General features: G+C 45.8%; 1 protein-coding gene across 2 annotated transcripts; it reads right to left on the minus strand.

Moving 5' to 3' along the window:
- Positions 1-1143: 1143 nt before the first annotated feature.
- LOC109868804 (probable global transcription activator SNF2L2) lies at positions 1144-9121 on the minus strand. 2 transcript variants are annotated; one of them, XM_031802216.1, is made up of 6 exons: positions 8281-9121; positions 4600-4826; positions 4071-4176; positions 2475-2576; positions 2174-2312; positions 1144-1892 (listed from the first exon to the last, which is right to left on the minus strand). In XM_031802216.1, the coding sequence occupies exons 1-6, from the start codon at positions 8446-8448 to the stop codon at positions 1753-1755; spliced, it is 882 nt and encodes a 293-aa protein (XP_031658076.1). In that variant the 5' UTR covers positions 8449-9121; the 3' UTR covers positions 1144-1752. The 2 variants fall into 2 exon arrangements, with proteins under 2 accessions (XP_031658076.1, XP_031658077.1); XM_031802217.1 differs by having other exon boundaries at positions 4600-4829; positions 8281-9118.
- Positions 9122-13266: the final 4145 nt, after the last annotated feature.

Genomic DNA, 13266 nt, shown 5'->3' on the forward strand with positions numbered 1-13266 from the left:
CTTTAGAGACAGGTGGGGCTAAAGCTTAAGAGGGTGTGAACGATGCTGAATGGGTGGAGACAAATAATAGCTGTCCAGTAGGTACCAAAAGATTCAAAGGCCATTATCTCAAAAGTGAGGTTACAAGTTTATCAACTTTCAAAGCAGAATTACTTTCCCAATTGTTCCTCAAATGCAGTGTATGATATGCCATTTTGTAGCTCTGAGTCTCTACTTTTATCTATTGTAAAAAACACTATTTCAAATGTTGTTACACAAGAGAGAATGAAGGCGGTCGGCAACAAAAAACGGTAATTAACATGTTAAAAAGCTCCTTTTCTGCATTGGAATAGTGTGGGTGTATACTGGTCATAAAAATATTCATGAGAGTAGACCGCTGATTGGCCAGCTCAACCTCCTCAGGAGTACGAGACCATATTCTACGAGGAAAGAGCAAGCATTTTTTTGCACAGTCTGTTTGATATACAAGTTTGAGGTGTGTTTTCTCTCATTTAAGTGTTTTTTCCTATAATTTATGCTTTGGCCACCAATAGGAGTATAGGATGAGTCAACAACATTATTTGGGCAAACTATGAACTTTTAAAAGGGAGATTTTCAGTGGACAGTTACTTTGAACAATACAAGAATATCCATATAATCAGTCTGTGGGCTATAGAATATGTATCTGCTGGCTACACTGACTGATGTATTGCTTTTTTTACACAACCCATGATTAGTATAGAAGAACTGTAGCAACTTCTTGCCAGAATTGATCTTAGTACAGCTACTGCAGCGACTTGTACTTCTTGCCAGAATTGGTCTCCCCATTGGTTGTTGACATGTTCTGCCAAGGACCGACCGTCTTTATAGGAATAGGGTGACAACTTTCAGTCTTGCCAAGAGAGAGAAACACAAAATACCTCAACACAAATCCCTACAGTCTCCTGCTGGAAGATCTATTTCCTCCTTGTTTGTCACCTGGGACTTGGCAGTTGCCACTCTAAACCAAACTGAAAAAATGAAAAATAACACAAGAAGCCCATGAGTATACAATATAAAACTTACAGCTGAAACAGTACAACTTTATCTGTTTACATCTGCTAACTAAGTATGAAATAAATGTTGGTGGTAAGGTCATTCAGAACACACAATATTCTTCAAATACAATTCTCCCATTTGGAGTTTTATTACAGAATCATATTTCATTTTAAATCCACACATTTTGAGATTTGAAACAATCCAGTAGTGTCCATCCTAGTCATATTGAAGAACTGACCAACCATTTTCTGCCATCTCCCACACCTGTAACACAACATATATTGATGTCATCAACATGCGCCACTCTCTGAGGGCGGTCTCCGTCTTAGCAGAAATACATCATCATGCTCCAAGACGTATGAAGGCATTTCACACATACAGTAATAACATTTTCAAATACAAAAACAATTCATGAAAAAAGAGGGTGGAGATAACCTCTGGTTAAGCATTAAGGATACACACAATAGCTTCCATATGAGGACCAAGAGAGCAACACCATAAAATCCCAAAGAACAAAAAGGCAAAATAATAGTAAAGAGACATGAAAGTTTAAGGCTGCATGAATTACTTGAGGACCAACATCATTAGGTATGTAAATTCCTTTCTTTGAGTAGCCTTCTTGACTTGAGATGAGACAAATCTTTATCAAGGTGAGAACTAATAAGCTGCATTGCAAAAACAGTGACAGCGGAGAGAAAAGAAAGAGGATAAATGAACTAGCATTGGTCCTCCAGGTCAACCCTCATCTTTAGCTGTATTGTCCTCCAGATCCTCATCGCTGTCTACATCACTGTAGACTGTCTTCTTGACCTTCATTTTTCTGCTCCGCTCTTCTTTCTTCATCCTCTGTTTCACCTGCTTTGTCACCGTTTTCACTGAAAAGAGGAACAACATATCGTATATCCTTTTTATAATGACAACCATATAATAGTTTGTTCTGTCATTGATCTTTGAGAAAATAAATCCTTTCAAGCTATTCAAAAAATCTAAATAATTATAATGCTTGATAAGACTCACAATGGTTTGGGTGTGTAAAAGTGAAAATGATCTTCTCATTGTTAACTGAACTGCATCATCTTGATCTTACTATTGGGGTTTTAAAAGAATGTGTCATTCAAACAGTTTATTTTGAGATCACAAAGGCCGGGTCTCTCACCTTCTGATGAACCAAACTGATTGTCTCGACCTCCATCGTCACAGATGGCAGTGCTGTCCTTTTTCTCCTCATCGTCAATGACGATCCTCTGTCGTGCACTCTCAAAAACAGACTTGAGAACGATTGAGTCCTCAAATATCTAAAGCAAACACACACATATAACATAACATGAACCAAATTAGCCACCGAATTAGCCTCTCACAATCAAGAGCTGGTGGCATCATGGCATGTGGATTTCATGTAGAAACGGTAGGCAGTGGTGTGAACTCCAGCAGGCCTAGATCACATCCCTGAGGCAAACCTGAGATCCCTCCAAGTTGAAGGTCTGGGCATTGTGACACAGCAGTATGATGTCCTTCTCCAGATCTCCCACACTCCGGTACTTGTGATTGCGCACACGCTCCTACAAAAAAACACACATGGACAGAAAACATGTACTCTCACATAAATACAATGCACATTATACTGAACAAAAATATAAGTGCAACATGCAACAATTTCAAAGATGTTACTGTTCATATAAGGAAATCAGTCAATTGAAATAAATGCATTAGGCCATAATCTATGGATTTCACATGACTGGGATGCAGATATGCATCTGTTAGTTAAAGATACCTTTTATTTTTAAAGGTAGGGGCGTGGATCAGAAAACCAGTCAGTATCTGGTGTGATCACCATTTGCATCATGCAGCGCAACACATCTCCTTCACATAGAGTTGATCTGGCTGTTGATTGTGGCCTGTGGAATGGTGTCCCTCTCTTCTTCAGTGGCTGTGCGATGCTGCTGGATATACACGTCGTACACGTCGATCCAGAGCGTCCCAAACATGCTCAGTGAGTGACATGTCTGGTGAGTATGCAGGCCATTTTCAGCTTCCAGGAATTGTGTACAGATACTTGCAACATGGGGGGCCGTACATTATCATGCTGAAACATGAGGTGATGGTGGCGGATGAATGGCACGACAACGGGCCTCAGAATCTCGTCATGGTATCTCTTGCATTCAATTTGTCATTGATAATATGCAATTGTGTTCATTGTCTGTAGCTTATTCCTGCACATACCATAACCCCACTCCCACCATGGGGCACTCTGTTCACAACGTTGACATCAGCAAACCACTCGCCCACACAACTCTATACACTGGTCTGCAGTAGTGAGGCTGGTTGGACGTACTACAAAATTCTCTAAAACGAGGTTGGAGGCAGCTTATGGTAGAGAAATTAACATGAAATTCTCTGGCAACAGCTCTGGTGGACATTCCTGCAGTTAGCATGCCAATTGCACACTCTCTCAAAACTTGAGACATCTGTGGCATTGTGTACATTTTATAGTGGCCTTTTATTGTCCCAAGCACAAGGTGTACCTTCGTAGTGATCGTGCTGTTTAAGCAGCTTCTTGATATGCCACTCCTGTCTGATTATCTTGGAAAATGAGAACTGTTCACTAATAAGGAAATAAACACATTTGTGCACCAAATTTGAGAGAAATACGCTTTTTGTGAGTATGGAACATTTTTGGGATATTTTATATCAGCTCATGAAACATGGGACCAACACTTTACATGTTGCATTTATATTTTTGTTCAGTATAGTACCTGAAGTCAACATCAACAGAAAGGTTTGCTCGGATGATGCTGGGAAATGCTGTATATTAATTTGTTAATGACAACCACAGGGTTGTGGAAGGACAGTTAGACAGATGAAAGGTTAGCGCTTTCATCTATGATGTATGTGGGAAGATTTGGGGGAAGAGCAGATCAGTTGGTGGGTTAGTGGTGAGCCACCAGTAGGCTGAAAGGCTGAGAGTTGGTGCTGAGCTGAATTGGTATGTGGGAAGATTTGGGTGGGTTGGTGCTGTGCCTATAGATGCAGTGTAGATGGTCCGCAGAGCCTACCCTGATCCTCCTGAAGTCCACAGGCTTGCGGATCAACTCGTAGTACTCTGGCACCTCCTTCCTAGAAGGCAGCTGGACAAAGCCTTTGCTGATCTGACGGCCCAACCTGGAATTAGTATGCACAGGCACTGTTACCAACCAACAATAGTATTTGTTTTATTTCAAATGCTTTGAGCATTTTATTGAGACTCCCTGGAGTGGCAGATTGGCCAGATTTAGTTCCATTGTTCCAGGCAAGTCTAATCAAGTGTAACTAAAGAATTTGAAAGAAAACATGCTATTTTAGAAGTCAGGGCTGGTCCTCTCTGTCTAATCATTTCTGCAACACAATGCTCACACTGTGAAATAGAGGCACAAAATATAAGTAATTCATGTCTAACCATTCCCTACATGGTCTGACATCAAACACCATTGCCCTTCATATCTACACATCGCTAATAAGTAGTTAATTAATATTGTGTGGATATAATTGCATTACCCATTAATACATAATTACCACAGCGCCCCCAATTCTCCCTGGTAATCTCACCCGTCTTTGTAGTTGATAACCATGTCCACCAGTGTGTTAAGCTGCTTGGTGAGCTCGGGAGGGTTGGGGGGCAGTTTCTTTGCCGGAGGTCGACCTCTGCGTTTCTTGACCTTTTCACCTCCAGCCTCCTGGCCGGAGTCTCGGGACTCAGAGTCTTTGTCGCCATGGTGATCACCTTTCCGTTTCTTTAGGCTGATGTCCTCCTCCATGTCCTCCAAGGCCCCGTTCTCCTCCACATGGGGGGAGGTCAAGGAGGAGGAAGAAAAGAAGGGGAGGGGATTTGTTTGTTTATTTGGATCTCAATTAGCTGTTACTTAAGGAACATCTACACTTCCTGGGAACCACAGAAAACAAAGGATGGATATAGGAATGCACAAGCTGCTGGAAGTGGGAAAGGGGATACCTAGAAAGTTGCACGACTGAATGCATTTAACTGAAATGTTATTCCACATTTAACCCAAGCTGTCTGAATTAAACCGGTGCAGTGTGTAGCCTTGATCGATGTCATCGGTGCCCGGGGAGCTGCTGTTGTTGGGGGTTAATTGCCTTGCTCGAGGGCAGAACAGCAGATTTCTCCACATTGCCGGCACAGGGATTTGAACCATCAACCTTCCGGTTACTGGCCCAACGCTCTTAAGCGCTAGGCTACCTGCCGCCCACCTCTAGGCTACCTGCTGCCCGGAATATACAGTATATTAACAAATATTTGAGTGGAGAGAGAATTTACACACATTAATCAGGGTTGTGTACAAGTTATCTTCTTATTCAAGAGGAGAAAGATTGGCCCAATAAAATGTAAATGCAATAGGACCAAATTTGGATTTGGAAATAAGTTTGGGGATGGGATAAGAAACAACTGTGCTCTTGACAGTGATTTGACCCCTGTAACTCCTGTCAGCTACACTCCTGACAGTTTAGTGGTTCTTAAATAGCTGTTCAATTGATCTCCTCTCTGAAGAAAGTCTAGCAGTTAGATGACTTAACGATTTAGACAGTCAAAGTTTGACCTTGAAAAACAATTCAACAGCCTCTTCCAAAAACTATTTCAAAGAATGAACTAAATGTGCATAGATTATTGATTTCACTATTAAATTATTCATTAACCTAGAGTTGATGTCTGCACCCCACAGAAATCACATTAGCATAATTGAAATATCCCCATAGAACTCAAACTGTTTACGCTAGAGATATGTTTTTTTGCATGTGCTCTTCCCCTTCCGCATTTGCTGTGTTTATTATACCAGGAGACATCAAAAAATCGGTCTTCTCACAAAAATGTCTGCAGCCTCTGAACGGTTTGGCCTACAAACTAATATGACCCCTCTGGAAAGACAGGACCCTAACAAGTCATTACCGAAGATCTGCTCATTTCTGTCTGCAGCGTCCGAACAGTTTGGTCTATACACTAATATGACCCCACCATGGAAAGGTGGGACTCAAACGAACACATACATGTTTTGCTCTAGGACACCCACAAGCCTCACAAGACTTGGTTGAAGGCAGCCTGGCACCAGTTTTTAAAAAATGAATGTACGCATATATGGAAGTACTTTAGTGCCTAAAAAAAAGGGTTAAATACAGGTCAGTTTCTTTGTAAGAAGGTGTTAACTGTGGAAGGTGTAAACCCATGTTCGCAGTTAGCCAATGTTATGTAAATGCTGTTATGTAAATGCTGTTATGTAAATGCTGCCTTGGTCCCAAGTCAAAGCAGGTCCACTGAGGCCATGGCCCAGGAACCAGGAACCAGGAACCAGGTCGTGGAGGTGGAAACACTAAAGTCTGAGGCAAAACAATGGGGTAAATCCTCAGTGGAGATTCACCATGGTGGTGTCTATCTTATTTTAATCTCTCATAGCTGCAAATGTCTGCAGTAAGCAACTGCTGTATTTTACACAAAGGCAATTAAAGTAGACGTATGCATGCAGCATTACTTGTCCAGGCTGGCAGGGAGAGAGAGAGAGAGAGAGAGAAAGAGGGAGGGAGGGAGGGAGGGAGGGAGGGAGGGAGGGAGGGAGGGAGGGAGGGAGGGAGGGAGGGAGGGAGGGAGGGAGGGAGGGAGGGAGGGAGGGAGGGAGGGAGGGAGAGAGGGAGGGAGAGGGAGAAGGAGAGATAGGGAGGGAGGGAGGGAGGGAGGGAGGGAGGGAGGGAGGGAGGGAGGGAGGGAGGGAGGGAGGGAGGGAGGGAGGGAGGGAGGGAGGGAGGGAGGGAGGGAGGGAGGGAGGGAGGGAGGGAGGGAGGGAGGGAGGGAGGGAGGGAGGGAGGGGAGTGAGAGAGAGAGAGAGAGAGAGGGAGAGAGAGCGAGAGAGGAGGGAGAGAGAGAAGGAGAGGGAGGGAGGGAGGGAGGGAGGGAGGGAGGGAGGGAGGGAGGGAGGGAGGGAGGGAGGGAGGGAGGGAGGGAGGGAGGGAGGGAGGGAGGGAGGGAGGGAGGGAGGGAGGGAGGGAGGGGGGGGAGAGGGGGGGAGGGAGAGAGAGAGAGGGGGGGGAGAGAGAGAGAGGTAGAGAGATGGGGGGAGTGAGCGAGAGAGAAAGAGGGAGAGAGAGAGAGGGAGAGAGAGAGAGAGAGAGGGAGGGAGGGAGACAGAAAGGGGGCGAGAAAGAGAGAGAGGGTGTGAATATGTGTTCACATTCAGCAGAGACTGAGGAATGCACTCCAATCTGAACGGAATATTGATGTATGAACCATACAGAAATGCAGCCAAAATAGTGCACACCCACGTCATATTATATTGTATTAGAATGTGAAAATCTACAAGGAAACAGAGATGAAAGTGCATGCAACTGTATATTTAAATAAATATGTAATCTGTGCTTATGAATGCATATACGATCAGTCAACCTCTCCCTCTCACCATAAGCACAGACACAAACAGACAAACACACCCTGGGGGACCATATCGAAAGTGGCCTAATAACCATCATCAATGACGAAGGATCTTTATGACATTACCAACGGTGGAATATGCATGTGCACTTCCACACACGTACACTAATAAACACTTGCACACACACACACACACACACACACACACACACACACACACACACACACAGTGAAAGCGAGAAAAGCATGAACAAAAGAGAATGATCGAGCGCAAAAAGAACAGTAAAAAGGACAATAAAAGACATAATGCGGATAATCGGTCAGGTTATCATTATAAAGCCTTCTCTACAGGGCTACAGTGGAATGCAATGGGATACAGAGTAATCCTAAAAAACGGATAAAATAGCTAAACACCCTGTGTGTGTGTGTGTGTGTGTGTGTGTGTGTGTGTGTGTGTGTGTGTGCGCGCGCGTGCGCGTGTGAGTGCGTGCGTGCATGCGTGTGTTGCTCTATGCTTGTACCATCATCACCAAACAAGCCTGCCTCTTCCTTCCCCTCCTCGACTGGCAGACGATACCCCCTCATCTGTTACAGCTCACACCTACACACTCACTTCCTCTCCCGCTCACACAGACACTGCAGACACTCACACAGACAGACAGACACTCACACACATGCTCTCTCTCTCTCCTGTCTCCCTCTCTCCCTCTGTGCCGGTCTGTGCGATGCAGCCTGGCTGAATCCTATCCTCAGAATAAATAGAGGAAGCGAGGGCGAATGAAAGAAGACAATGGAAGAAGGAAGGACAAAAAACAAGTCACTAGGTGTAAGCAACGCTAAAAGGAAGGACAAATATTTACCTGGCTGCAGTCTGCAGTCTGACTCTGTGGATCAGAATGGGTTGTAGCTGGATGGGCTGCGGCTGCAGCTGGAGGGGAGAGAATTAGCAAGCCAGCATAGCGGCGAGCTGCTAGCCTCTTCATCAGCTGATCACTCGAAAAGCAGAAACCCAGAAGGGGGGCAAGCATGCAGGAGTAAAAGAAAAGCGCTAGGTTTTCATACACAAATCAACGGGTAGCTGAGCGGGGGAAAATAACATGTGATAATAGTAGTAGTCATCTGTCTCTGACTCTGTGTGGCAGGCAGGCTGCAGTAGGCAGCTCTCCCTCTCCTCTCCCCTCTGCTGCAGTCTCATTCCTCTCAGTAAGGCCCCAAGCTCGTCTGCCTCTGCATGTTTTAATATCGACTGTTGCCAGACGCTTTTTTCCCCCCGATCCTGTTAAAGTTATCGGGTCCATTTTTTTTCATGAACGATTTTTGCATTACGTTTCAGCATGTGGGGATTAGACTCTGTGTGGAGGCTGAGTGTGTGGTCGGGGGAGGGGTGGTCTATAATGTGCATGTTACACACACATGGCTCAGTCTGAACACAAATTATTCAAGCTCAGTGCTGCCACGATGATGTCATGCTGGTGGTAATTCAAGGTTTTAGGTCATGTCGTGTGTGTGTGTGTGTGTGTGTGTGTGTGTGTAGACACAATTCATTCCAGACATTCTGAAGCTCTGATTCAGGGACTCCACTAGGAAACCTGATAACAACCAGAGATGGGCAGTATTCATGTTACATGTATTTGAATATGTATTTCAACTACTTCTGAGTATTTTGTCATTTGTATTGCACTGGGCTGAACTACACTCCAATGTATTTTCTAACATGATACATTCGAGAGCTGTAATTTGTATTTTCAAAATACAAATTACTTTTCTAAAATATATATATATATATATTATTTTAGAATATATATATATTTTGTGGCACCTTTTCACCCTTTATTGGTATCAAAAGTCTATGGTGTGACACTATGGTGTGATAAGAGTGTAACGGATGTGAAACGACTAGCTTAGTTAGCGGTGCGCGCTAAATAGCGTTTCAATCAGTGACGTCACTTGCTCTGAGACCTTGAAGTAGTGGTTCCCCTTGCTCTGCAAGGGCCGTGGCTTTTGTGGAGCGATGGGTAACGATGCTTCGTGGGTGACTGTTGTTGATGTGTGCAGAGGGTCCCTGGTTCACGCCCGGGTATGGGCGAGGGGACGGTCTAAAGTTATACTGTTACAAGAGCATCTGCTCAATAAAATAATGTAAATGTAAACTCAGCAAAAAAAGAAACGTCCCTTGTTCAGGACCCTGTCTTTCAAAGATAATTTGTAAAAATCCCAAAAACTTCACAGATCTTCATTGTAAAGGGTTTAAACACTGTTTCACATGCTTGTTCAATAAACCATAAACAATTAATGAACATGCACCTGTGGAACGGTCATTAAGACATGAACAGCTTACAGACGGCAGGCAATTAACGTCACAGTTACGAAAACTTAGGACACTAAAGAGGCCTTTCTACTGAATCTGAAAAAACCCAAAAGAAAGATGCCCAGGGTCTCTGCTCATCTGTGTGAACGTGCCTTAGGCATGCTGCAAGGAGACATGAAGACTGCAGATGTGGCCAGGGCAATAAATTGCAATGTCCGTACTGTGAGACGCCTAAGACCGCGCTACAGGGAGACAGGACAGACAGCTGATCGTCCTTGCAGTGGCAGACCACTTGAAACAACACCTGCACAGGATCGGTACATCCGAACATTACACCTGTGGGACAGGTACAGGATGGCAACAACAACTTCCGTGGTTACACCAGAAACGCACAATCACTCCATCTGTTATGCTCGTTGATGGAAGTATCGGACCAAGATGCAGCGTGGTAGGCGTACATCTTAATTTTATTCAATGATAACTGAAAAAACAACAAATACAAACTAAACGTGACGTTTAGTAGGGCTAAACCGCACAGTACCAAAACAAGATCCCACAAACAACAGGTGGGAAAAGGCTGCCTAAATATGATACTCAATCAGAGTCAATGATAGACAGTTGCCTCTGATTGGGAACGATACCAGGCCAACATAGAAATACAAAAAACTAGAGTACCCTCCCTATTCTGTATACTTCCGGCCCTTCTTTGGACACTGTGTCAACAACCCTCCAGGCAAGCTTCAATGCCATACAACTCTCATTCCGTGGCCTCCAATTGCTCTTAAATACAAGTAAAACTAAATGCATGCTCTTCAACCGATCGCTACCTGCACCTACCCGCCTGTCCAACATCACTACTCTGGACGGCTCTGACTACAAATACTTAGGTGTCTGGTTAGACTGTAAACTCTCCTTCCAGACCCATATCAAACATCTCCAATCCAAAGTTAAATCTAGAATTGGCTTCCTATTTCGCAACAAAGCATCCTTCACTCATGCTGCCAAACATACCCTTGTAAAACTGACCATCCTACCAATCCTCGACTTTGGCGATGTCATTTACAAAATAGCCCCCAATACCCTACTCAACAAATTGGATGCAGTCTATCACAGTGCAATCCTTTTTATCACCAAAGCCCCATATACTACCCACCATTGCGACCTGTACGCTCTCGTTGGCTGGCCCTCGCTTCATACTCGTCGCCAAACCCACTGGCTCCATGTCATCTACATGACCCTGCTAGGTAAAGTCCCCCCTTATCTCAGCTCGCTGGTCACCATAGCATCTCCCACCTGTAGCACACGCTCCAGCAGGTATATCTCTCTAGTCACCCCCAAAACCAATTCTTTCTTTGGCCGCCTCTCCTTCCAGTTCTCTGCTGCCAATGACTGGAACGAACTACAAAAATCTCTGAAACTGGAAACACTTATCTCCCTCACTAGCTTTAAGCACCAACTGTCAGAGCAGCTCACAGATTACTGCACCTGTACATAGCCCACCTATAATTTAGCCCAAACAACTACCTCTTTCCCAACTGTATTTAATTTGAATTTATTTATTTATTTTGCTCCTTTGCACCCCATTATTTTTTATTTCTACTTTGCAAATTCTTCCATTGCAAAACTACCATTCCAGTATTTTACTTGCTATATTGTATTTACTTTGCCATCATGGCCTTTTTTGCCTTTACCTCCCTTCTCACCTCATTTGCTCACATTGTATATAGACTTGTTTATACTGCATTATTGACTGTATGTTTGTTTTTACTCCATGTGTAACTCTGTGTCGTTTTATCTGTCGAACTGCTTTGCTTTATCTTGGCCAGGTCGCAATTGTAAATGAGAACTTGTTCTCAACTTGCCTACCTGGTTAAATAAAGGTAAAATAAAAATAATTTAAAAATTAAAAAATTCACACCCTGACCTAACCAAAATAGAGAATAAAAAGGCTCTCTAAGGTCAGGGTGTGGCAGTACCCCCCCCCCCAAAAGGTGCAGACTCAGGGCCCCAAAACCTGACTCTATGGGGGAGGGTCCGGGTGGGCATCTAGCCTCGGTGGCTTAGACCCTGCTCAGCTCGCGGATCCCTCCGCTTCCGTGGAACCAGACCATGGATCGTCACCGGAGGCTCCGGACAGTGAATCGTAGCCGGAGGAACCGGACCGTAGATCGTCGCCGGGGACTCCGGACTGTGGATCGTCGCCGGGGACTCCGGACCGTGGATGGTCACCGGAGGAACCGGATCGTGGATCATCGCCGGAGGCTCCGGACTGGGAACCCCCGCTGGAGGCTCCGGACTGGGAACCGTCGCTGGAGGCTCCGGACCTTGGATCGTCTCTAGAGGCTCCGGGCCATGGATCATCACTGGAGGCTCCGGGCTATGGATCATCACTGGAGGCTTCGGGCCATGGATCATCACTGGAGGCTCCGGGCCATGGATCATCACTGGAGGCTTCGGGCCATGGATCATCACTGGAGGCTTCGGGCCATGGATCATCACTGGAGGCTTCGGGCCGTGGATCATCACTGGAGGCCTGGTGCGTGGAGCTGGCACAGGACGTACCGGGCTGGGGAGACGCACTGGAGGCCGGGTGCGTGAAGCCGGCACAGGATATACTGAACCGTGGAGGCGCACTGGAGGTCTGAATCGTAGAGCTGGCACAACGCGTCCTGGACAAATGACCACCTTCGCACAGCAAGTGTGGGGAGCTGGCACAGGACACACTGGGCTGTGAAGGCGCACTTGGGACACAGTGCGTAGAGTCGGCGCAGGATATACTGGACCGTGGAGGCGCACTGGAGGCCTGGAGCGTAGAGCTGGCACAACGCGTCCTGGGCAAATGACCATCTTCGCACGGCAAGTGTGGGGAGCTGGCACAGGGCTGTGAAGGCATATTGGGGACACAGTACGTAGAGCCGGCGCAGGATATACTGGACCCAGGAGGCGTACTGGAGACCAGTAGCGCTGAGCTGGCACAACCTGTCCTGGACAGATACCCACTTTAGCACGACAAATGCGGGGAGCTGGCACAGAACGCACCGGGCTGTGGAGGCGCACTGGAGACACGGTGCGTAGAACCACAAAACATGGCACCTGAACGGTGACCAACTCCATACAGTGAGTACAGGGAGTTGGTTCTGGTTCCCACCTTGGCTCCGCCAACCACCCCGTGTGCCTTCCCCCCAAAAATGTTTTGAGGCTGCCTCTCGGGCTTCCGTCGTGGCAGCGAACCCTGTGTCGTCGTTGTTGTTCCTTCTTTGCCTCCGAGTACCCACCCTAGTCACACCCTGACATAACCAAAATAGAGAAATAAAAAGGCTCTCTTGGTTAGGGCGTGACACCATCAGTGCTCAGACTATCCACAATAGGCTGAGAGAGGCTGGACAGAGGGCCTCACCAGACATCACCAGCAACAACGTCACCTATGGGCACAAACCCACTGTCGCTGGATCAGACAGGACTGGCAAAAAGTGATCTTCACTGACGAGTTGCGGTTTTGTTTCACCTGGGGTGATGGTCGGATTCGCGCTTTTTTGTC

This window comes from Oncorhynchus kisutch, linkage group LG23 (assembly GCF_002021735.2).
Source record: "Oncorhynchus kisutch isolate 150728-3 linkage group LG23, Okis_V2, whole genome shotgun sequence".
Lineage (NCBI taxonomy): Eukaryota > Metazoa > Chordata > Actinopteri > Salmoniformes > Salmonidae > Oncorhynchus > Oncorhynchus kisutch.

Coding starts and splice junctions, on each gene's coding strand:
- LOC109868804 (XM_031802217.1), bottom strand. CDS start 8,448: ATGCTTGCCCCCCTTCTGGGTTTCTGCTTTTCGAGTGATCAGCTGATG. Junction 2,313..2,474: donor TCAACTTGGAGGGATCTCAG/GTTTGCCTCAGG, acceptor TGTTTGCTTTAG/ATATTTGAGGACTCAATCGT. Junction 1,893..2,173: donor TCAGTTTGGTTCATCAGAAG/GTGAGAGACCCG, acceptor TCCTCTTTTCAG/TGAAAACGGTGACAAAGCAG.